At 53.5% G+C, this 20,971-nt stretch overlaps 10 protein-coding genes across 10 annotated transcripts; 6 read left to right on the plus strand and 4 right to left on the minus strand.

Moving 5' to 3' along the window:
* Positions 1-158: 158 nt before the first annotated feature.
* On the plus strand, positions 159-1,606 carry BO86DRAFT_380989 (dihydroorotase; the record flags this gene model as incomplete). Its single annotated transcript, XM_025670748.1, has 4 exons — positions 159-213; positions 369-448; positions 592-1,045; positions 1,125-1,606. The coding sequence occupies 4 exons, from the start codon at positions 159-161 to the stop codon at positions 1,604-1,606; spliced, it is 1,071 nt and encodes a 356-aa protein (XP_025525740.1).
* BO86DRAFT_145289 (MIND complex subunit MTW1) lies at positions 1,575-3,005 on the minus strand. Its single transcript, XM_025666248.1, has 3 exons — positions 2,890-3,005; positions 2,416-2,742; positions 1,575-2,339 (listed from the first exon to the last, which is right to left on the minus strand). Exons 1-3 carry the CDS (start codon positions 2,941-2,943, stop codon positions 1,710-1,712), a joined length of 1,011 nt encoding a protein of 336 aa, XP_025525741.1. The 5' UTR covers positions 2,944-3,005; the 3' UTR covers positions 1,575-1,709.
* A 787-nt stretch (positions 3,006-3,792) lies between these two features.
* BO86DRAFT_435383 (MIF domain protein) lies at positions 3,793-6,742 on the plus strand (the record flags this gene model as incomplete). Its single annotated transcript, XM_025675954.1, has 7 exons — positions 3,793-4,006; positions 4,073-4,241; positions 4,636-5,074; positions 5,155-5,773; positions 6,013-6,141; positions 6,189-6,247; positions 6,311-6,742. The coding sequence occupies 7 exons, from the start codon at positions 3,793-3,795 to the stop codon at positions 6,740-6,742; spliced, it is 2,061 nt and encodes a 686-aa protein (XP_025525742.1).
* Positions 6,743-7,458: 716 nt separating this feature from the next.
* On the plus strand, positions 7,459-8,509 carry BO86DRAFT_449468 (uncharacterized protein). The gene is made up of 2 exons (XM_025676717.1): positions 7,459-8,255; positions 8,343-8,509. Exons 1-2 carry the CDS (start codon positions 7,533-7,535, stop codon positions 8,388-8,390), a joined length of 771 nt encoding a protein of 256 aa, XP_025525743.1. The 5' UTR covers positions 7,459-7,532; the 3' UTR covers positions 8,391-8,509.
* BO86DRAFT_449469 (tRNA-dihydrouridine synthase family protein) lies at positions 8,508-10,551 on the minus strand. Its single transcript, XM_025676718.1, has 2 exons — positions 10,210-10,551; positions 8,508-10,127 (listed from the first exon to the last, which is right to left on the minus strand). Exons 1-2 carry the CDS (start codon positions 10,375-10,377, stop codon positions 8,670-8,672), a joined length of 1,626 nt encoding a protein of 541 aa, XP_025525744.1. The 5' UTR covers positions 10,378-10,551; the 3' UTR covers positions 8,508-8,669.
* A 138-nt stretch (positions 10,552-10,689) lies between these two features.
* BO86DRAFT_457595 (uncharacterized protein) lies at positions 10,690-12,783 on the plus strand. The gene is made up of 3 exons (XM_025677232.1): positions 10,690-11,081; positions 11,138-11,967; positions 12,020-12,783. The coding sequence occupies exons 1-3, from the start codon at positions 11,060-11,062 to the stop codon at positions 12,635-12,637; spliced, it is 1,470 nt and encodes a 489-aa protein (XP_025525745.1). The 5' UTR covers positions 10,690-11,059; the 3' UTR covers positions 12,638-12,783.
* A 509-nt stretch (positions 12,784-13,292) lies between these two features.
* BO86DRAFT_317650 (40S ribosomal protein eS25) lies at positions 13,293-13,846 on the plus strand (the record flags this gene model as incomplete). Its single annotated transcript, XM_025668178.1, has 2 exons — positions 13,293-13,329; positions 13,569-13,846. Coding segments are annotated over 2 exons (315 nt in total), but the record flags the coding sequence as incomplete, so codon positions are not given.
* Positions 13,847-14,095: 249 nt separating this feature from the next.
* Positions 14,096-15,396, minus strand: BO86DRAFT_342685 (putative heme/steroid binding domain protein). Its single transcript, XM_025669120.1, has 2 exons — positions 14,955-15,396; positions 14,096-14,882 (listed from the first exon to the last, which is right to left on the minus strand). The coding sequence occupies exons 1-2, from the start codon at positions 15,216-15,218 to the stop codon at positions 14,334-14,336; spliced, it is 813 nt and encodes a 270-aa protein (XP_025525747.1). The 5' UTR covers positions 15,219-15,396; the 3' UTR covers positions 14,096-14,333.
* Positions 15,397-15,854: 458 nt separating this feature from the next.
* BO86DRAFT_145380 (GTR/RAG family Ras-related GTP-binding protein) lies at positions 15,855-17,883 on the minus strand. Its single transcript, XM_025666249.1, has 6 exons — positions 17,704-17,883; positions 17,581-17,629; positions 17,073-17,179; positions 16,918-17,019; positions 16,184-16,867; positions 15,855-16,127 (listed from the first exon to the last, which is right to left on the minus strand). The coding sequence occupies exons 2-6, from the start codon at positions 17,584-17,586 to the stop codon at positions 15,980-15,982; spliced, it is 1,047 nt and encodes a 348-aa protein (XP_025525748.1). The 5' UTR covers positions 17,587-17,629; positions 17,704-17,883; the 3' UTR covers positions 15,855-15,979.
* A 582-nt stretch (positions 17,884-18,465) lies between these two features.
* Positions 18,466-20,660, plus strand: BO86DRAFT_342690 (putative acid phosphatase). Its single transcript, XM_025669121.1, has 6 exons — positions 18,466-18,670; positions 18,732-18,744; positions 18,802-18,852; positions 18,928-19,093; positions 19,147-19,481; positions 19,549-20,660. Exons 1-6 carry the CDS (start codon positions 18,581-18,583, stop codon positions 20,418-20,420), a joined length of 1,527 nt encoding a protein of 508 aa, XP_025525749.1. The 5' UTR covers positions 18,466-18,580; the 3' UTR covers positions 20,421-20,660.
* Positions 20,661-20,971: the final 311 nt, after the last annotated feature.

Consider the following 20,971-nt stretch of genomic DNA (forward strand, 5'->3'; position numbering starts at 1 on the left):
TTTTTTCTCTCCCTTTTGCAGGTGCATGAATTGTTGAAGATTCGTTCCCGGACCATCTGTTCATGCTTCGCCCGCGCATCGCCCATCCTCGACTGATTGGATCGGCTTCTTCTTCTTCTGGCATCTGCGTCTCCAAACGATACTATCAGTTTGCCGCCATGCCCCTCTCCAAGCTGCAGGGCGTGAAGCTCCCCGCCTCGGCGGATTTCCACGGTGCGTTTCGTTGCTAAAGTACTCTTTGCTACTTTGGATACCCCGCATGCTGGACTGTGTATGCAGTATATGCACAGCGTATACAGAGGGTCAATTGGGTATGGAGTAGAAAGTATAGTACATAGGCTAACGGGTTAGGACGAGTGGGAATGTAGTCCACCTGCGCGATGGCGATATGATGAAGCTCGTGACGCCTACGATCCGACAGGGAGGTGTGAATACTGTTTTTGTTATGGTAAATCTTTTTCCACCCCCCCCCCTGTATCCCCTACCCTGTTCATTTTCTGGTGTGTATGGAATGGTATTTCGAGAATAGGATTTATCACCTGAGACCTAATCATTGAACCTAATCTTCTTGCTCATCCTGTTTGCCTCCAGCCGAATCTAGTCCCCCCCGTCACGACCGTGGACCGGGCCCTCGAGTACAAGAAGAGTCTGGAAGCGATCGAGCCCAACGTCAACTACCTCATGAGCCTGTACCTGCACGAGACGGTGACGCCCGAGACGATCATCGAGGCCAAGCAGCGCGGCATCACGGGCGTCAAGAGCTACCCGGCGGGCGTGACGACCAACTCCTCCTCCGGCGTGATCGACTACACGCAGTTCTACCCAGTGTTCGAGGAGATGGAGCGCCAGGATATGGTGCTCAACCTGCACGGCGAGGTGCCCTCCAAGGGGGACGTGACCGTCCTCACCGCCGAGGAGCGGTTCCTCCCGACCCTGCTGCAGCTGCATGAGCGCTTCCCCAAGCTGCGCATCATCCTGGAGCACTGCACCACTGCCGCCGCGGTGGAGGCTGTGAAGAAGTGTGGGCCGACGGTGGCGGGAACAAGTGAGGATTGAGACCCCCCATCCCTTTTATATGCTGGAAGAGAGAATGTCGGGCTGACTGCCTTGGTGACGAAAAATAGTTACGGCCCACCACTTGTCTATCATCATCGACCACTGGGCTGGAGATCCGTTCTGCTTCTGCAAGCCCGTCGCCAAGACCCCCGCGGACCGGGACGCGCTGCTGAGAGCGGCTGCCTCCGGCAACCCCAAGTTCTTCTTCGGCTCCGACAGTGCCCCCCACCCCGCCGTGTCCAAGAGAGGCGGCGACAAGATCGCGGCCGGTGTCTTCACCCAGCCCTTCACCACCCAGCTCGTGATCGACGCGTTCGAGCAGGCCTGCCAGAACGGCGTCCTCAAGGAGGAGGACATCACGCCCGAGATCCTCGAAGGCTTCATGAGCAAGTATGGCCGCCAGTTTTATGGTATCGGCGAGGAGCAGAAGGAGTTCATTGTCATCGAGAAGAAGGATGAGAAGATTCCGAACATCCTGCAGTCGGACAAGGTGGATGTTGTGCCTTTCCGGAGGGATCAGCAGACGTGGAGCGTCACCTGGTCGTCATAGTTCTTCTGCCTCGCCATCAATTGCGCAAGTTTTAAGTGACTTCCCCCCGAATAAACCGTGCATTACTGGGAAGACTTGCTGCTTTGTTCGTTTTTCATCTCCACTAGGCGGATTTGTTTTGACCCTCCGCAAGTAGCCCCATGACCGACTCCAGCGCCTGCGCTTCTGCAACGTCGATTCTGCGGCCCGTAAGCACTGGGTTGACTTCATTCCCCGCAGCCAGCTGCCCGGAGCGCTCCAGGTGCAACCTGACTCTGCTCTCAATGTATTCGCGTCGCGCATCGGCCTTGGAGTCTACCTCCATCTTATCCTCTGACTGCTGCAGCGTAGCCAGCTTGGGCCGGAGCTCTTTAATCAGCGCCTGTAACGCAGGCAGTTGCGACAGGATAAACGTAGTATTCGTGGTGATGGGCGTGTGCTGCGTATTGGACCCGGCCACAGCCCCGACGCGCAACTGGCGCGCCGCAGCACTCGAGGTCAGGAACGACAGGTCCAGGTCTTTCGTCGTGTTTGCCGTTGTTGTTGACGGTGCCGCCTCGTCACCCGCTTTCGTAGTATCCGGTTTCGGTCCATTCGCCGACAGAATCTGCCGTAACTGCGCAATGATCGCCTCGTTCTGGGCGCTCTCCTGCTTCAAAGCCCGATTCAACTTCTTGGTCTCGAGGAGCTTCTTTCGCTGCGCGGCGATCGTGTCCGGCGTGGGCGCATCCTCCGGCGGATGCAGGTCGATATTCTATTTTTATTTCATTTCAGACATTAGCAATGTCAGTGAAGCGATACTCCAGACGAGTGGAGAGTAAAACGCTTACCTCATAATGCTTCAACCGGATCCAACCCATAAGGTCCTCGGGGACCTTGAAAGTGTTCCGCAGGACAAACAGCTCGAACTTATCGAACGTCCTGTCAACGGTCGCCTCCAGGAGCGTCTCCAGCTGGTGCAGGCCATTCTCGATCTCCAGCTGCGCTTCCGGGTAGATCACGTTGCCATCCTCGTCGGTGTCCGGGATCGTGGACTCGTTGGCGGCGTGCGCGAACCCGAGGCGTTCGGGCGGGGTGTTGAGGAGACCGGTTTCGAGGCTGGAGATGGCTTGGTAGATGAGATTGTTGATCGAGTTGATTATGTCGTCGATGAGGGACTGGATTGGTGGAGGGGTGTTAGGTCAGCGATGGGTTTGATGCGGTTGGGATGGCGGTTTTGGTGGTGGTGCGCGCGCGTGCGTATCGCAATACGATATGCTGCAAATGGGGTTTTTTTTGAGTGGGGATGAAGGGATCCTGCTTACTAGAGGGGTGTAGCTGAAATGCTCGGTGAGCAAGGAGGTGGTGGCGTCTGTCATGGTTGGCAGGTAGGCGCACTATCTGCTGCGAGGGTGGAGGAAAGAGAGATGTTGATGATCGGTTGTGTCTTGCTTTCTTGCGGGTGGACGCGTCAGGCGCGGCGCGCGCGAGATGCGGAGTTGCGGTGCGGGTGGAGGAACAGCGGGCTCAACTACTCTACTCTACTCTACCTCTTGTCTACACGGAAAGGCCTATTCCAGGGCCTCACTGCTGTGAGATTGGATGAGAGATGGTCTTGGACCTGATACTGAGACTATCCTTGCCATCCACAAATTCTGATTTCAGGTTGAATAGTACTAAGTGACCTTTTTCTCAAGCGCGTCAAGGGCTAATCGCATCGGGCAGCCAGGGGCTCTATCTCCCTATCGGAGGCCAACATCTTCAATCTCCATCGATACAGTTAGATATCAGGTTCACTCATTCCAGCCAGGCCCTCCAATATCGACCTTCCTGTTCTCCTGCTCGTGGTACCGTGCCGTGAGTCATGTAGCATTTACTCGTGCCGTCAGCTGCTCCGCCACCAACGGTTTGAGTCACCAGTACGAAGAACCGAGCCAGCCATTGGCTCCATGTGAAACCAAGGATCCCTTGAATTTGCGGCCCTAAATCATGGCGTATCACTAACTCCGTCCTTCACTGCTGACTGACAGTTCGCCTCCAGCTAACCAGCTAACGTGAGATTTGTATGCCGCCTGAAGGCTGCCTAGACAGGATTCAGATCCCATCGTCATCAACATCCATACTCAGCATTAAAAACCAGCTTCCGCTGCCGTAACCGTACCAATAAAATCAATACTCTAATACAAACCCCTTCCGTCCTTAGAAGCTGTACACATATGCCGTTAATCATGGCTCTTCCAGCTCCCGAGCAATTCTCACAAGTCCTTCCTACTATGGACATTCCACCTTCATTACCTTCTCTGTCGAAAGAAAGGAGTAGTTCATCTCGACGGAGCTCTCCAGAGAGAGTCGCAACCCTCATCCTTCAAGAGAAGCCCATTCACGCCCGCCAAATCCCCAAGAAACCCGCGACGGTGGAGAATCGATTACGCCCTGCTGCAGGTACGTCTCATGTGAACCGAATCCATCATCCGATAGGCAGAGTAATACTGATGCTTCAATTTGAAGATGTCATCAACCGCATCATTTGGGATCCGGATTACGACAGCGATGATTTCGTGATTGTGTATGAGGACCGGTTTGAGGGACGCCTAGAAGCCAGCTTCAATACGTGGAAGCGAGAGACGACGCACGACGAGTTCATCCCCCAACATCGGATCCTCCATATCAAGCGTCGGTCGGATGGAGAAATTGTATGGGATCGAAGGAGGAGGATTGATAAGGTCTTCTGTAGTGGCAACTCGGCCTTTGACTATCTGGGCTTTCTTAGTTGAATGGAATCATTTTCAAGAGGACATGCTTCTGATGGTTGGGAGCTGGTTTGTCAAATTGCACGGAAATATCCCAAAGTCGATGCCCATAGGAAGCCACCTTCCCTCTTCGCGTGCGCTTAATAGCTCCTTCCATACTAGGACGGGTAGCCCGGGTTTTTCGTAGAGTATCTGCATTGGCATCCTTCAGCATAATTCAACATCCTGTCTACTCGTGCGTACTCGTGCCAGGTCATCCATCAATAGTCAGACTCGAGGACGGTTTGTCGGTTCACTTGGGCTGATAATCTTATCCTGCAGCACAATGACTCCAAGACGTCGTCGATTCGAGTTTTCCTTCCGCAAGAGACACAGCGGTCCCTCTACGTCCTCCTCGAGTATCTCCCCCACGATTCCTGTGCTCCAGTCGCCCATGGCCTTCCAAGCACTCGGTGCGAGAACCATCTCCGAAGCGACCTTGAAGCAGAAGAATAAGCTGGATAGGGCGCCTGTGAGGCCGTCCATGTTCCTCGAGGAGAAGGACGACGATGAACATCCGATGTATCCCATCAAGCCCGGTGCGCCTGCCGATGTGAAGCCGACTCATCTCGAACGCAAAAGTATCGAAGGAGAGTCTGTGCTGCGTCCCAAAAGTCAATACTTCGAGGAGATGTTCAACATCAGGGGTCTGGTGACCTCCCCGAGGACTCAGATTACTCACGAATCTGTGACTGTCGTTGAGGTCAAGATCAATACCAGGGTAAGCATTAATTAGTTCTTGTTGCTTCGTCAGAGTATGTGATAGGTCGAATCTGAACTAGACATTGATATCAACCTCAGGTCAAGGACGATGACACACTGGCGTCGACGATCTCATCAAAGATGGCACAGATCCTTGAAAAGCCCGAGGTCTTCATCATGACCACGATTCAGCAAGATGCTTGTGTTTACTTCGGGAACTCAAACACACCGGCGTACCTGATGAAGGTGTTTGCATTGCCGGTTCTCATAGCGCCTATAATGAATCTCCGCAGTACCATCTTGATTCAGATTGAGCTCCAGAAGATCCTAAGCATCGCACCGAACCGCGGAATCATCTTATACATCCCGATGCCGGAAGAGAACCTTGCAACCAACGGAATGACTGTGATGGGTCAGTTGGCAAATCTGGAGCGTGGCACGGGGATTTTTAGAACTATCTCTCGAACTGTGAGCCGAAAGTTGAAATCCGGTAGCACCCAGAGTGCACCGATCTCTGTGGCCACAACATCCTCGTGGAATTTCAGTGATAAGAAGTCGCCAGCATCGATGACCGAGAATCAGTCTCACGAGAGCGAGGCCTCTAAGGAGGGGAAGAAGTTCAAGTTCAAGTCCAGGTCCAGGTCAACCACTAAGGCGAGAAGCTCTCTTTCTTCTGCAGTCCGTGAGGATGCAGATCAACCTGAACCAGTGGATAATGGTAATGACCAGCGGTGAAGGCAGTCGTTGGGCTGGCTCTTGGTCTGTTTTGATGTTCAGATTGGTGCTGTGGTTTTCTGGTGGTTCTGTCTTGGTTTGGCTGTCTTTCCTTTCTGTTTGTAGTTCTGCTGTACTGGGTGGGGTCCAATATCAAAACTGTTTCTTCCTCTCCTTTAGCACATTCTACCTTAACTCTCAATGACTTTCCTTTCACTACCAACCTTGTCCTTCCAATCTTAGTTCATGATCGCTCTCATCTGTACATTCCAACGATCCAACTACGCGACATGGAGCCGGAATATGGCCAAGGACGTATCCTGGAAATAGAAGGCAATCTATTTGATGCCCCCGATGGAGCAGCACTGATCCGTAAGTCGTGCCCCTGAGAGTAGAGTATCTGATCCTGATGAACCTAGAGTCATGCAACTGTCAAGGTGCCTGGGGTAAGGGAATTGCTAAACAGTTCCGAGACAAGGTATGCTCCCAAGCCTTCCAACTCATCCTGGCCAACTCACTGACATGACTCCATCACCTCCAGTACCCCAATGCCTACTTCGCCTACCGTACCCACTGTCAAGACTACAATGCGCTCAACACCGAAGTGGTCGTCACAGGCGAGACTGGTCCGCGCAGAGTCCGCTTGCCCGAAGGCACCGCCCTCGTCATCCCACCGCAGCATGGCGACTACGAGCCCAGCGGCGGACATCAGCACTGGATCATCTGTCTCTTCACCTCCTTTAGCTACGGGACCGCCACCTCGCCCGTCGACATTCTGCTAGGCAACACCGAGCTTGCGGTCGCGGATCTGAAGAAACAGCTCGAGGAACTCCGTGCCGAGGGGATCGACTTGGGTAGGCTCTGGTCGTGTCGGTTCAACTCGGGCTTGTTCGGCGTGGACTGGGCGCATTCGAGGGATATTCTGGTGAGATCCGGGCTGGAAGTTACTGTTGTCAGTCCACCAAGGGCGTGATGGGGTGTCTATCATGGGTTCTCACTGCGGTTATTGACAGTAGATATGGCACTGGATCTTAGCTGTGTCTCTTCCTGATGGTTGCATGGGGTGGGTGGAATCAGAGGATTTTGAGGAGGCTCGGGACCATGCTTTGTGGCGAGAAGAATCAGGCTCTGCATTCGATTTTTTACCGCTGATGAACTGGCTGGTGTTCTCGAGGGTTATCTCTTCGAAGTTGTTTACTCTCTCGAACTATGTCAACATGCAATGACCTAATTCTGGAATGGTTGCCTTGTTGGGGGCCTCATAGGTTTATTCGTGAGCCCAGATCAGACACCTGATGAGTAGTGCATCTTGCCATTCACGCTGAAAGCATGCTGTGGAGTGGTAGAGTCATTCTGTGAAGCAAATGTCTATGCGAATGAAGATGCATCGTAGTAAACGATCAGAAAGGGAAATATGTATATGGACAGCAGAATCTTGGTAAGAACAATACAGCTGCGAAATGCAAATCACAAACAAAATTCCGAGACTTCAATGCAGCTTGAAGGAATATGACTTTTTCTTAGATGTAAATGTAAAAACAAAAAAAAAAAAAAAAAAAAAAAACTCAACAGCTAGTAAAGCTTACCATTGCGATCAGAAGTGATCAAGATATCATCACATGACCTCGCGTTTAGTTCCGCGACGCACGTGTTTCGCGACAACATCTCCGCATCTCAACCACCACTACCAGAAAAACCACTTTCAAAAATAAGCTGACGAGCAAACAACGGTCGGCTGGCGCAACTTCTACATTGTCAAAACAATGCCACCTGAGAGACAGCCTACCCAGAAACGGCGCAGACTGCCGTTCAAACCTCCAAGCCGGGCCTCCTCATCCGCACCAACAGCAACAGCAGCAGCATCATCCAAGCCCAGATCCAAAGCCACCACCACAGCGTCCTCAAATTCCACCAAACCCAACCCAACACGCAAGAGCACCACCGCAGCCTCCTCATCCTCCTCCAAAACCCGCCAACCCACCACCTCCAAGCCCACCAAAAATACCACCCTTCCCCCACCTCCCCCCTCCGACACAGAAGAACCCTCCGCCTCCGACGCAGAAGCGAACCCCTCCAACCCGCGAAACAAACGGCGAAGAACACCCCCCACCCGCTCGAACTCAACCTCCCCGACGCCTTCCGCGTCCGCCTCCCAGACCTCCAACGCCTCCAACAACAACAACAACAACAACACCAATACCCCGGCCTCCCCCTCCCCGGAACCCGACTACATCCTCGCGGAGATCACGCACACCACCGACCCCGCCGACGACATCGTCACGCGCGAGCCCGTCATCCCCGCCAAGCTGCTGACGCGGCTGCTGCACCACCACTTCCAGCACCCGAAGACCAAGATGGCCAAGGACGCCAACACGGTCGTCGCCAAGTACGTGGATGTGTTTGTGCGGGAGGCGCTGGCGCGGGCCGCGTTCGAGCGCCGCGAGGCCGTCGGCGAGGGGGCTAGTGTTGGGGATGGGTTTTTGGAGGTTGGTTTGTTCCCGCTATTCTTCGTCAGCTCTACGTGGCTGAATTCCGGGGTTTGGGTAAGGGTGTATGCTAATGGGTTTGTGTAGGTTGAGGATCTCGAGAAGTTGGCGCCGCAGCTTGTTATGGATTTTTAGTGGGGGTTTTATTTTGGGTAGGGATGGAGTTTACGGGTTGGGCGTGGGGTCCGACGGGCTTGTGATGCGAGATACCTGATTATGATTGATATCCTTCTGTTCCTGTAGAGAAACTAGCGAAGAACTCTTTATATACTCTGGTCTATCAACTATTAACCTCTAGACGATCTAAACAAAAATAATAGAAACACGATAAGCTATGCCCGAGGTGGGTATAAATGCTATGACTTCCCCGCCAATACTCCAGAAAACAACAACCAAATCACGTCAAATCATTTCTCAACCGCTCACCAGAGGATCGGGCGTAGCCATGGCTGACACCGTTTTCGAATCCCCCGATGGAGTGGCAGACCCCTCGGTAACGGGGGTGGCTGGCGCCTCGACTGCCCCGTCCGTCGTGCCGTTGGGCTGCTTCTTCTTGGTGGTCACAGACCCCTTGGCGGTAAGAGCCCCAAGCTCGACGGCCTCCTCCGGCAGTGGCCGGATGTGCGGTTGGCAGACCCAGAAGGGCCGGCCGTATTCCGCGATCGTCGCCTTGGACCCCGTCAGCTTCTCGTCGGGGGACCGCTCGAAGCGCTCGGGGAACTCCTCGTATTCCTGGAGGCCCTTCTTGACGGCTTTCTCGACGAGCGTCAGGACGTGCTCGAACGCGGCCATGTCGCCGGGGCGTGATCGGGCCAGAGCGTCGCGGACATCGGTGTGCACGGAGACCATGGGACGGAGAAGCTGGAAGAGGTGGCCCTGCATCACCCCCAGACTGGGGGAGGCCGCCCGCTTGCCCTTCTCGCGCTTCTGCTTCTTCTTGGGTGGGCCGTCCTCATCCTCGGCCTCCAAATCCTGCGCGGGTTCTTCCTCCACGGGGTCGGACGGTAGATACAGCGGCTTCCGCTCCGGGACCGGTTGCTCCAGGACGTACTTGTAGAGCACATCCAGATACCGACGCAGCATGGCGTCGATGCGATATCCGCCCTTCCCATCGCGGCCGCGCCAGTAATCCCTGCCTTCGCTGCCGACGGGAGGCGGCTTGCTGAAGATCGACGGATCGGACAGATTACCCTCCGCGCTCATCACGGCATCGGCCCCGGTGGCTTCCAGACAGCGGTCGAGGTCGTCGTAGTTCAGATTGTTGCCGTTGGCGAAGATGACCGTCTCCGGGGGCAGGTTGTCACGCAGGTAGCGGATGTAGCTCCAGTCCGCCACGCCGGTGTTGTGGCCCTTCTGCTCCCTGCGGCGTCCGTGCACGGCGATGATGCTCGCGCCGGCGGACAGGATCATCTTCGCATACTCCAGCGTCTTCTCCTTGGTCTCCTGGATGCGGAACTTGGCGGTGACCGGGATGGGGAGCTCGGTGTGCAGGCGGTTGATCAGCTTGTAGATCAGATCCCAGTCCTCCTGGAGAAACGCCCCGTAGTGGCCCCGCTTCGCGATCCCCTGGGGACATCCGAGGTTCAGATCCACCGCGTCGCAGTACGGCGCCACATGGCGGGCTGCCTCGAGGAAGTCATCCGGGTCGTTGGCGCAGAACTGCACGAAGAGCGGCCGGTCGATGGCCGGGTTGCCGTCGAGGAAGAGGGACTGGTCGCCCTCCTTGCCGGCGGCGGCGCGGGTCGGGTGAAAGTGCTGCGCGCGCACGTTGGGCTGTTCGCGGAAGAGGCGGGCGTGGTACATGGGGGAGTAGGCGAGAATCTGCTTCTGCTCCTCCGCGGGCAAGAATGACCTGGTGAGCATGCGCCATGCCTTGCACCAACCATGTTAGCTTTCGACTGTGGGCGAACGAGGCCGTCGAGATGCGGCGAAGCTGGGGTTGGGCGGGGCTTACGAATTCAGACCGGTCTACCATGGGTGCAATGATGTACTTCGGACTCCCAATGCTCTTGTAAAAGTCCCTTCCGAGAAGCTTCGTCTTCGGTTCGGTTGTGAGGGTGGCTGGCGCATTTTGGTCGGCGACGCTGTTCTGCGGCGCGGGCGCCGTCTCGGGAGTTGCCATTGTCTGCGGGGTGGGACGGAGTGTCGTAGAGAAGTTTCGCCCCAGCCAAGGGGGAAGAAGTCGTAAGAGCTTTATTTTGAGGTTTAAACAGCGACAAGCTTGAACGTATATGATCGATCACACTTCAGTCGTACGTTAGACGCATACAATCGAGACGAGATAGCGAGGCCTGGGGTACAAGAGCGGATGGCGGGCATCTTTTTTCCACCGATACTCGATAATTTATCTCGGCACGGAACAAGGTTGTTCCTCTTATCTTATCCAGCGACATGAACCCAATTGACGTATCACTTTTTAGGCGACCTGCATGATTACATCGTCACAATAGGCATCCTTACTTCTTGGACAATGTTGAGCAAGGTGGTCAGGAGCCTGCATAGCAACTGATATCTGTTACACTTCTTGCTCTTCTGTGAATGTGCCAGTCGTGCCTAAAGCAAGGCAACTATGCTGGAGCTTACATAATCCAATAATGAGGCTTTAGCGCTTTTTCGCGAGTGGGTTTATGTTTGGGGAGAAACCTTCGAGATGTTTATCAAAGAAACTTCGGCAGTATCGAGCGCGAAAAGCTGAGGTAGGCAGATGGTAGTATGCTCAGGGTCTAGGGAGTCAATTCAAGTCCCCAGATCTCTGCACACTGCTTCAAAGCTTTCAGACTCTACTGAATTACCGATTCTCAACAATGGACGCCGCAGGGGCGGGTGGTAAGTTGCGGCATAGACCCCGGCAACCTTGAACCACTTTATACTAATTGGCTTAGTATCCCCTTCCATCGCCTTTTCTGAGGATGGTGACTATGTTGCACAGCTGAATAGCAAAGAATTGGTGGTCCATCTCAACCCCACTTCTTCAGATTTCAAGGAAGTGCAAGTTGTGAGGCTTAAAGAGACTGCTTCGAAATCCCTCAAATTCTCCCGCTCCAAGCCTGTCTTGCCATCAAGCACACATTCCTACGGAGGGGTGAGTCTCCCGGAGAGACGCCTGCTGTGTGCCAGTGACACCCGTGTCTCCGTCTGGCGGTTGAATTCGTTGCAGCTGCACGCTCAGATCGAGAGCATCGAGCCCGGAGCCACCTACATCGACTTCGGCGGCGATGAGAACGAGATCATCTACTTCCACGCGTGGAACACCAAGATCACCATTTTCGGGCTGGACACCGGCCGCAGTCAGATCATCAGAGCGCCCAAGTTCTCGACCACCAATGGTTTCGGGTACCGACCGAAAACGAGGCAGCTGGCGGTTCTCCTCAAGCCAGATGCTGCTGACCTCCTGACGATCCACGAGTTCGGAACGTACGAGCTGATCGGCCGGGCGATTTTGCCGACGGTGGATGCTCAGGGTCTGAAGTGGAGTCCGGATGGGAGGTGGATCGCCGTGTGGGATGCTGCGAGTGCGGGCACGAGAGTACTCATCTTCACGGCCGACGGACAGCTTTTCCGAACGTATACGGGACTACCGGGATTGGATACGTCTTTTGATTTGGGTGTTCGAAGCATCGAGTGGAGTCCGGTTTCGAGTGCGCGCGGGGTCTCTGAGGTTCTGGCTGTTGGGAAAGTGGATGGATCTGTGGATTTATTGAAGAGTACAACTGTAAGGCTTACCTTATGGTGAACTACCTGGATTTACATGCTGACCATACCAGTTCTCCTGCTCTACGACACTTTCACACGTGTTCCAGATCGAACAGAACTCGCCCAGTATCTGGCGAGAGCGACCGACTGAAGACGGAACGCTAGAGTATGCTGAGGCATCGAGCTCTTCGGCGTTTGGTGCCAACGCGGAAGTCTCTGGTCCGCCCCGTGGTGTAATGATTATGGCGTTTAGTGCTAGTGGCGCGCTTCTCAGCACCGTCGACCAAACACGGCCAAACATTGTCTGGATCTGGGACCTGGAGTCCACGCCGGTCCTTCTGTCTGCTCTGGTCCACGAACACGCCGTCAGGCAAGTGGTATGGCATCCTACCAAGGCACAACTACTCATCACCACTGCGAATCCCGGATCTTCTGCCGTACGCTACTGGTCACCCTATAGTCAACCTCTCACAGTTCGCATTCCTATTCCTCGAACTGAGACCGGCAAGTACGATGCGAGATGGATGTCAACTGATGAAGATGAGGACTCGAGATTTTGGTTCGGTACACCGGAGGACTATGTGTTTGGCTACATTGAAGGGGTTGACGAAGAGCCACAGTTCCATGTCCTGAATACAATCCGCGGCAAGCTGGCTTCGAGCAGCTCCGGTCCATCGGCGAGCCGTTGATTCGGACAGATGGACATTCGGACTTATGGCGTGATGATCTATGCTTTACGAAACTGTGTTCGGTTTTCTGAGCGACTGAGCGACTTTTGGAAAGTAGTCAACTTAACGTGTTCTAGTATAAGCATTGTATAGTTAGTATCTAATCGTTATCATACGGAACCTCTAATTGGTCTCTGGGACTAGTAGTATGACTTTGTGTTTCCAACTTCGGCTAACAGTAGAAGCGATCGATGAGACCAGACATCCGATACAAGAAACCCCCCTGCCATACCTAATGTTAGAAGTAGTTTATCGTTATCTACACTATCGTAACTGCCAAGCATAATCTACATAGTAGATGAGGCCAGAGCCAGCCTGCCGGCAGCCAATAACAGCGGAACCCCTGGACATCGCAGCTAACCGAGGGCGGCGGCCGCCCGTCCAGGGTTTAGGGTTAGAGTCCACGTGACGCTGAGTCATCCCCCACTCGAATTTCGCACTTGGGCACTCAAGTTTCCGGCCGTTCGCTCTGTTGTGCAGCTCTCCTCCGTCGAACAGCTACATCAGATCGTCAAAATGGTGAGTTTATGTGGGTTGTCTGCGACTTGGTATATCGAGTCGCAGGAACTTATGCAATACTATCAATAAAAGATGGAATACTAATACTGTGTGCAACCAGGCTCCTACCAGAAAGAAGTGGTCCAAGGGCAAGGGTACGCTATCATCTCTCCCCCGTTCCTCAAGCACATCTCTCCTGTCCCCGATCCGAAGGAAAAGAATGGTCGCCGGTCGCCTGTATCCGAGATAAAAAGGAAAAGAACAGCAAGGGTTTTTTTCGACAGCAAGGGCGACGAACGACGATGGAACGATGCGGAAATCCACACTACCCACAACGCGAAGACGTTTTTGAATCGAACATCCGAAAACTGACTGTTTTTCTCTCGGTATATAGTTAAGGACAAGGCCCAGCACGCTGTCGTCCTTGAGAAGCAGGTCGCCGAGCGCCTCAACAAGGATGTCCAGTCCTACCGTCTGATCACTGTTGCCACCCTGGTCGACCGTCTCAAGATCAACGGCAGCTTGGCCCGCCAGTGCCTTGCTGACCTCGAGGAGAAGGGCCAGATCAAGAAGGTTGTCAGCCACTCCAAGATGACCGTCTACAGTATGTTCCTATCCTCCCTTTTGGTTTTCTCGGTGCGAGAACGCTCTCTATGTGAGGGTAAATGCTGACGGATACCTTTTTTTTCTGTTCCAGCCCGCGCCGTCACCGCCGAGTAAATGTCTTGACGCTATGAAATGAATTCCTCGCGCGTCCTGTTTTTACTTTTCAAAGTGTGTGTGTGTACTACGAAATGATATCAACTCTCAAAGCGGATTTGAAGAAATGAAAATCTTGTGTGTGGACGGAAAAATGAAATCCTGATTGGCTCTTCGACGGGGAAAGTGATTAGTATAGTCGTCAAGTAATATTGGCTGCTTGCAATCAATTTCGAAATCAAAAACAACCAAAAAAATGATCTGTTCCAAATATTTGTCTTCCGGTCGTAGGGTGGTACTGTACCTTGAGGTATGGGATGAATATGCGTAGGAGGATACGGCATTACTCTATCAACTGCACCACACGGCTGTCCCTGACGACCAATATGCTCCAACATATTCATATACAACCTATGGAACCGACAATACCGCCTCACACCCTCAGCATACAAACCCCAAATCACCTCTTCCCCGCAGCCTGCGCCTCCAGCACCTGCTTCCGCGTCGGCCTCTGCTGCCTCGCCGCCTTACACAATTCCCTCGTAGCACCAGCACCCTCCCCACCTTCATCCTTCTTCGATGCCGCAACCTCCTCCTCCAACCCCACCACCCTCCCCACCTCAAAATACCGTTGATGGTTCCGGAAGAACCCCTGCCAGTGGGCGACGGCGCGCTCGATGCGGCCGCGAGCGTAGCGGACGTCCTGCTCGTGGCGCTTCTTCCGCTCGCCGGAGGGCAGGGCGGCCAGCTCGGCGGGGTCGTCGAGGGGCATGAACATCTCCTCGACGCCCGTCAGGTCCGAGGTCAGGTCCTCCTGGAAGCAGCCCGTCACGAAGGCGCGGGTGGCGTCCCGGCCCACGAAGAAGTTGTAGTGGCCGCCGGGCCCGTAGACGAGCGGGTTCGCGCTGACGTCGAAGACCGTGCCGTTCACGCTGAGGTACAGCGGCAGGCTCGGGTCGGTGCCGTTGTAGAGGGCCAGTTGCGCCGGGGTTAGGGTTAGGGGACCTTGCTGTTTCTGCCGTCAGTAAGTTTGCTTTTGTGTAGAAGGGGGATGGAAGGGGGGGGAAGGGAGGATACGCACCAGGAACCGCATGAGCACGGGCAGTCGGGTAAACCATGGGCGGTAGCCCCAGAGGAGCGACTCCGACGAGGTCATGTAGTAGGAGAGACCGCACGAGGCGATCACCAGCGTGGCCAGCACGCGGATGATGTCGAGGATGCTGAGGCCGCGGGCATTTTTGCTGCTGCTGCTGCTGGCTTTCTTGTTGCTGCTGTTGGTGCTCCCGGCTTTGCTGGTGCCCTTGTTGTTGTTGGTGGGTTTCTGGCGTTGGCGGACTTCGGACATGGTTGCGGTCGGTCTTCGCCGGAGGTTTTCTTCTCTGGGTTTTGTTGGTGGTGGTTTGTTTGATTTATTGAATTGATGCCATTGAAACTCTGTCCCTGGAGAGTGAGTAGAATATACACTAGGAAATCGGGGGTGGCGATAGTAGGATGTCGAAGTGGAAGAGCAACTTTTATCTTATGATTTTATGACAGGTGGTTTCCAGTTTGGCGGGTTGTTTTCCGCACTCGCGGTTTTGGTTTGTTTCCACCCCGCCAATGGTGTGACTGGGGAAATTGCCAGTACCACTTCGTCCACTACTTTTATGCCCATTAACAATGCATATGAAAAGGACCAGATTTTACTGGAAGGACATGATCAGTTGTTGTATGTCCGCAAAGGGGAATACCTGCCAGGTGCCACGTACGTACAGTACATGTTCGTATTCGGAAACATATATTAGGCTGGCTATAGGCAACAGTGGTTCTATTCTCAATCGCCTTCATCTTCCGGACTCCTCGGAAGGATATCTTTGATATATATTTGTTTCCCCACTGGGCTACCAGTCCTGCTTTAGAATGCCCCAAGTGATCACTACTGGGGGTTCCCTTCTCCAAACAGCTCTATACAAGCCGTGTGTTGACCTGGCATCCATCCAGGTATTCATGAACAATCCAGCAGGAGTCTCAGGCACGAGCAAGGTGTAGACGATATAACATAGATACATACAAATCGGCCATGACCATAATCCAGCATCAAACACAGCCCCATTCCAAACAATCAAGTTATACTTGCTCCTGCTCCTGCTCCTGCTCCCAGCTGCGAGAGAACACATCGTTGAGGGCTTCTTGGAAGGTCCGGCAGTTCATGTCAATAAGACCTTTTTTGCTCTTGGACTCTGGATTGCGAATCACTGAAACCAGGCACAAGTATCTAGCAGATGTTAGTCACCGTCGCCTTATTTCTTTTTGTGGATTCGGATAGCATACTTGTTCATCTCCATCAGGTGTATCATTGTTTCATCATGCAGTACCACATGACTCTCAGCTTCTTGATTTTGTTCACCCTTGGGTTTGCGATCTGGATGGTCCCAGGAATACAGTTCAGAAATATCCACAATCACATCGATGTAATCCGAGCACATCTCGTAGCATGACATATCAACGGGACGAGTGTCGGATGCAATGTAGATCTTACTCAAGACATCGAATAGATAAGTCTTTTCGAAGCCACAGTTATTGGCGAGCGTGTTGATCAAGTTCTCCAGAGTCGAGAGATTGGGAATGAGCTTTTGGATGACTTTACTGAAAGCCTCAAAGACTGAATAGTCGTAGATAGAGGTTAGGTAGTAGTGAACCGGAGCATTTTCATATCCGGCATCGCTCAGCTCGTCGGAGATCAGCTGTACAATGTCTTGGAAGGTGTCTGTGCGGTACTCGTCGGAAAGTCCATCCACTTTGTGGATGAATACTTCGATATTGATGTTGGGGTAGTATTGCTGCACGGTCAATATGGTACGGTTGAGACGTGCAACAGAGTCCAGGTAGTCATCCTGAGCATCAATGACCCAAACCAGTGCGCCAAGACTTCCGAAAATATTTTCGAGGTCGAAAGATGGCTCCAGATACTCGAGCTGACCGGGAAAGTCCCAGACCTGGAAATCCATGAAAGAGCTTATGAGCGTGTCAGCGGAGTCAGACTATGCGCCCAATCAATCGCTTACTGGATCGAATCTTTTTGTATCCGAGTGGTCGACTCAAGGAAGAGCGTTTCATTTGGGGGCATCTTGTGGAACACAACGCTAGCAATGGACGATTTGCCGCTCCTGTAGAGGATTAGGGTTCATGCTAGGACAATCCACAGAGAACTGGCACCCACCGACGGAGACCCATTAGCATGAGACGAGGCTTAGCATCTTGCGGTTTGCTTGTCGAAAGCTGACCATTCTTGGCCTGAACCTGTTCAGGCAAGAATTGGCTAGTACCCTGCAACATATGCTATTAGCTTGATGAATGAAGACGATTCAGATGCAATCATGATGCAAAGACGTTTCCGAGCCAGGATGAAACCATAAGAACCACAAGGCAAGGATGCAAAGGAGATAGCAATGGCTTTAAACCATACAACCAAGCCACCGCACCACGGTCAAATCAAATATCATCTGAAATTGCGAAGGTCACGTGCTTCCATCCGACAGCCACACAGCAAGACAGCACTCCGAGCAGTCAAGATTCTCTTCATGACTACCTAGCTATGTGCTGATCAACGCATGCGCAGTACTTTGAAATACCACAGGAGAACATGGACCAATCGTGGAGCACGATGTCCAGCCAGAGATGACACTTCGAGGTAGGGTAGAGAAATAGCTTTAAAAGAAAACTCGTACCTCCATACTGCAGTAGCCGGTTTCAATGGCTGATTAATGAAATGGATTACTGTATAGATAGTTAGACCACCTTCCAGGTCAAATATTACACAAACGAGGAAAGGAGTGTCGATATACACCCACCACAATTGAATCGACAGTCGAGGCGGAGATGTGGTAGATAAATCAGCCGAGTAAGCTTTTATGTCTGTCACAGAGGAGAAGATGAGATTGGGGCAATCCATGCATCTACCGAGTCAAAGTGCGCGTGTACGGCCAATAAACCCGAATTCGGACTTGCAGCTGGTCAGGTGACGACGGGGACTATAAAGTGTGGACTAAGCACGTCGAAAGTGATATAGACAAAGGAAAAGCGAGGATTCAGCAGTTGGTATTGTCCATGATTGGCGCAATGGTTCAGTAGAATAGAGGCAAGAGGAGGTCACAGAGCGGAGAGGTCAGTTGAATCCACCATCCGGCAGCGGATAGTATAAGCGGGCAGTGCTTGGGAAGCAATGAGTGTCGCGTGTGTAATTTTAGAGGAGTCTTAGCAAGGATACCACCCCGTATTCTCGGTGAATTTACTTAAGCAAATGTTCTGGATGCTCAGACCGGCAGCGAGGATATCAGCGAGGTGAAGCAGATCGGATAAGGCAGAGCAGGAGCAAGCAATGGCAAAGAGAGAGAGACACACCGGCGGTGGGTTGCATCGATAAGCCCGGCAGGGGATCTGCTTGCATTATTCTTGGGTTCCTGCCCATTGCTTCCGCCTTCCGTATCTCATACCGCCTTTGTTGCCGCCTTAACCGTTGGATGTTTGTGATGTTTGTTACAGCACAACATTGACCGGGGCGGATCCGGCCGCCTTCGTGCGTCATCACCGCCTCGGCCAATTCGCCGAGGCTGGAACCATCCATCTGCAGCTGCTCTCATTCCCTTTATTCTCCCTCGCACTGCAGATTGTCATTCCATTGAGTTTGCGAGCTGAGTCGGGCACTTCAGTGCTGTCTAGTAACTCGTCATGACTACCCTCAAACCTCGCGAGCCTTACTCCCAGGAAGAGTTGGAGCGCCTCTACCCTAGCGATTTGAAGCTTCAACTGGTCCAAGTAGTGAGTGCTGGCACCCAAACAATGCCTCAGAGAGCGTCGGGAGACTAACAACGAGCGACAGTTCCTTCGTCATGGTAAGAGCTCAACATTCAATATGTCCGTGGTCAGACCATTCACTAATCAACGTACAGGTGAACGAACACCAGTGTCTTCGAGATTCCAAAATGCAGGGCTCGCCCCGTGTACGTCGACCTCCTGAAAAACAGTACCTCTTCTAGGAACAATCCAATTGATAATCTCTGTCCACCTTCACATAGACTGGTCATACTGCACTGTCGCGCGCCAGATGCTCCAGATGGCCGCGAGCAACAAGGACCTCACAACCTGGAACGGATTCCAATGGCGTCGGAAACACGAGTCGTTCGGCAGCAAGGATGAAACCGTCGCTGCAGTCGGCGCATCGGGTGAAGTGGACGGGATCTGGCAAGTGGGATCGCAATTAGGGTCGAGAAAGCCCTGCTGACCGTCTGGAACAGTCTACACGGCGAATTGACCGACAAAGGACGCGAAACGACCTATGCACTGGGCCAGCGCCTCCGCCACCTCTACGTCGATCAGCTCGGCTTCTTGCCCAAGATCAAATCCGACACTGAGGACATGTATCTGCGGGCAACGCCCATTCCACGTGCACTCGAGTCCCTTCAACAAGCCTTCTGGGGCCTGTATCCCCCCAATGCCCGCACCCAGGACTTCCCACCCCCTGTGATCGTAGGACGATCCGTATCGGAAGAGACACTATTCCCCAACGAAGGCAACTGCCGTCGCTTTAGACAACTCTCCCGTCTATTCGCGGATAGGGCCGCACTGCGATGTACGTAACACCCTTGTTCCCTACACTGTTCCGTTGCCCGTTGATCACTCTCCCTAACCACCAACAGGGAACGAGACCGACGAGATGGAGTACCTGAACAAGCTCTGGTCCAAATGGATGCCGGAAACCTCCCCCCGCGTTGCTGTGGACTCCCACCCGCGCCTTTCCGGTATCATGGACACCGTCAATGCCACTGACGCCCACGGGCCCGCCACCCGCCTCCCCAAAGAGTTCTACGACACCAAAGCCCGCGAGTACATGGACCGCATCGCCGTGGACGAGTGGTACTCTGGCTACACCGACAGCGTGGAGTACCGCAAGCTGGGCATCGGCGCGCTGATGGGGGACGTCGTCGACCGTATGGTCAGCACGGCCGTCGCCCCCGGGGGCTGGCGCAGCGAGGCCGCCACCAACCACCGCCAAAGCCAAGCCATCAAGTTCGCCATGAGTGGCTGCCACGACACCACCCTGGCCGCCATCCTGAGCAGTGTCGGCGCCTTCGGAAACAGCAAATGGCCCCCCTTCACCTCCTCCGTGGCCATCGAACTCTTCTCCAAAGCCTCCGACAACGGCAACATTCCCACCAACAGCACCGCCAGTGAAAGCGGAAGCTCCTCCCTCCTCTCCCTCCTCCCCTCCACGAAATCCCAACCCGAAACCGATCGCGTCCCCCTCGCCGCCCTCCCCGACTCCGCCCGCCAGTCCCTCCGCACCCACTACGTCCGCATCCGTTACAACGACCGCATCGTCCGCGTCCCCGGCTGCGCCGCCAAGCCCGAGAACCACCTCCCCGGCGACGAGACCTTCTGCACGCTGGACGCCTTCAAGGAGATCGTCGATAAGTTCACGCCGCAGAACTGGGGCGAGGAGTGCATGCAGAACCTCGGGGAGGGGCTGTTCGGCAAGGATGACCGGGAGAAGGTTCCCGCTGGCGTTTGAGAAAACCACAACGAGAGAAACCGTAGGCAAAACTGTTTTTGGTGGGCCATGTAGAGTTGTGTCGTGGTGAAAGTAGTTGTGTACATGAAGAAATCTTTTGCTTATATTGATTGACGAGCTTTGGTTGAAAATATCGATAGAGGGACGGGGGGGCTGAAGAGACGCTCGAGTGTGTGTCTGTATTGAATTGGGGAAAGAACCGGGACTCTGTGGGTATAGATTAATGATATTGGGGTAAATGCTCAAATATTCCCCCTACGTGCATGCTCTGCTGGGGAGCTAAGTTGTGCCACAAGAGGTCTTACATGGTAGCATGCCAACCGATAGGAAGAAAGTAAGTTCACTAAGGTTAATGTTCATGCGTAATCGATCGAAATCGATCCCCGACTTTTTGTCTCAATTTACAATACTACATACAAGGTGAACTATGTACACCTCCAACGAGACCTGGTATCTATAAGAATAACTTCTAAGCTCACTCTTCCAAAGCCCAACCCATACCCACGGAACAGCCGAGCCCGCACCTGTAAACAAAACACTCTTCACGCACT

Source organism: Aspergillus japonicus (assembly GCF_003184785.1).
Source record: "Aspergillus japonicus CBS 114.51 unplaced genomic scaffold BO86scaffold_41, whole genome shotgun sequence".
Taxonomy (NCBI): Eukaryota; Fungi; Ascomycota; class Eurotiomycetes; order Eurotiales; family Aspergillaceae; genus Aspergillus; species Aspergillus japonicus.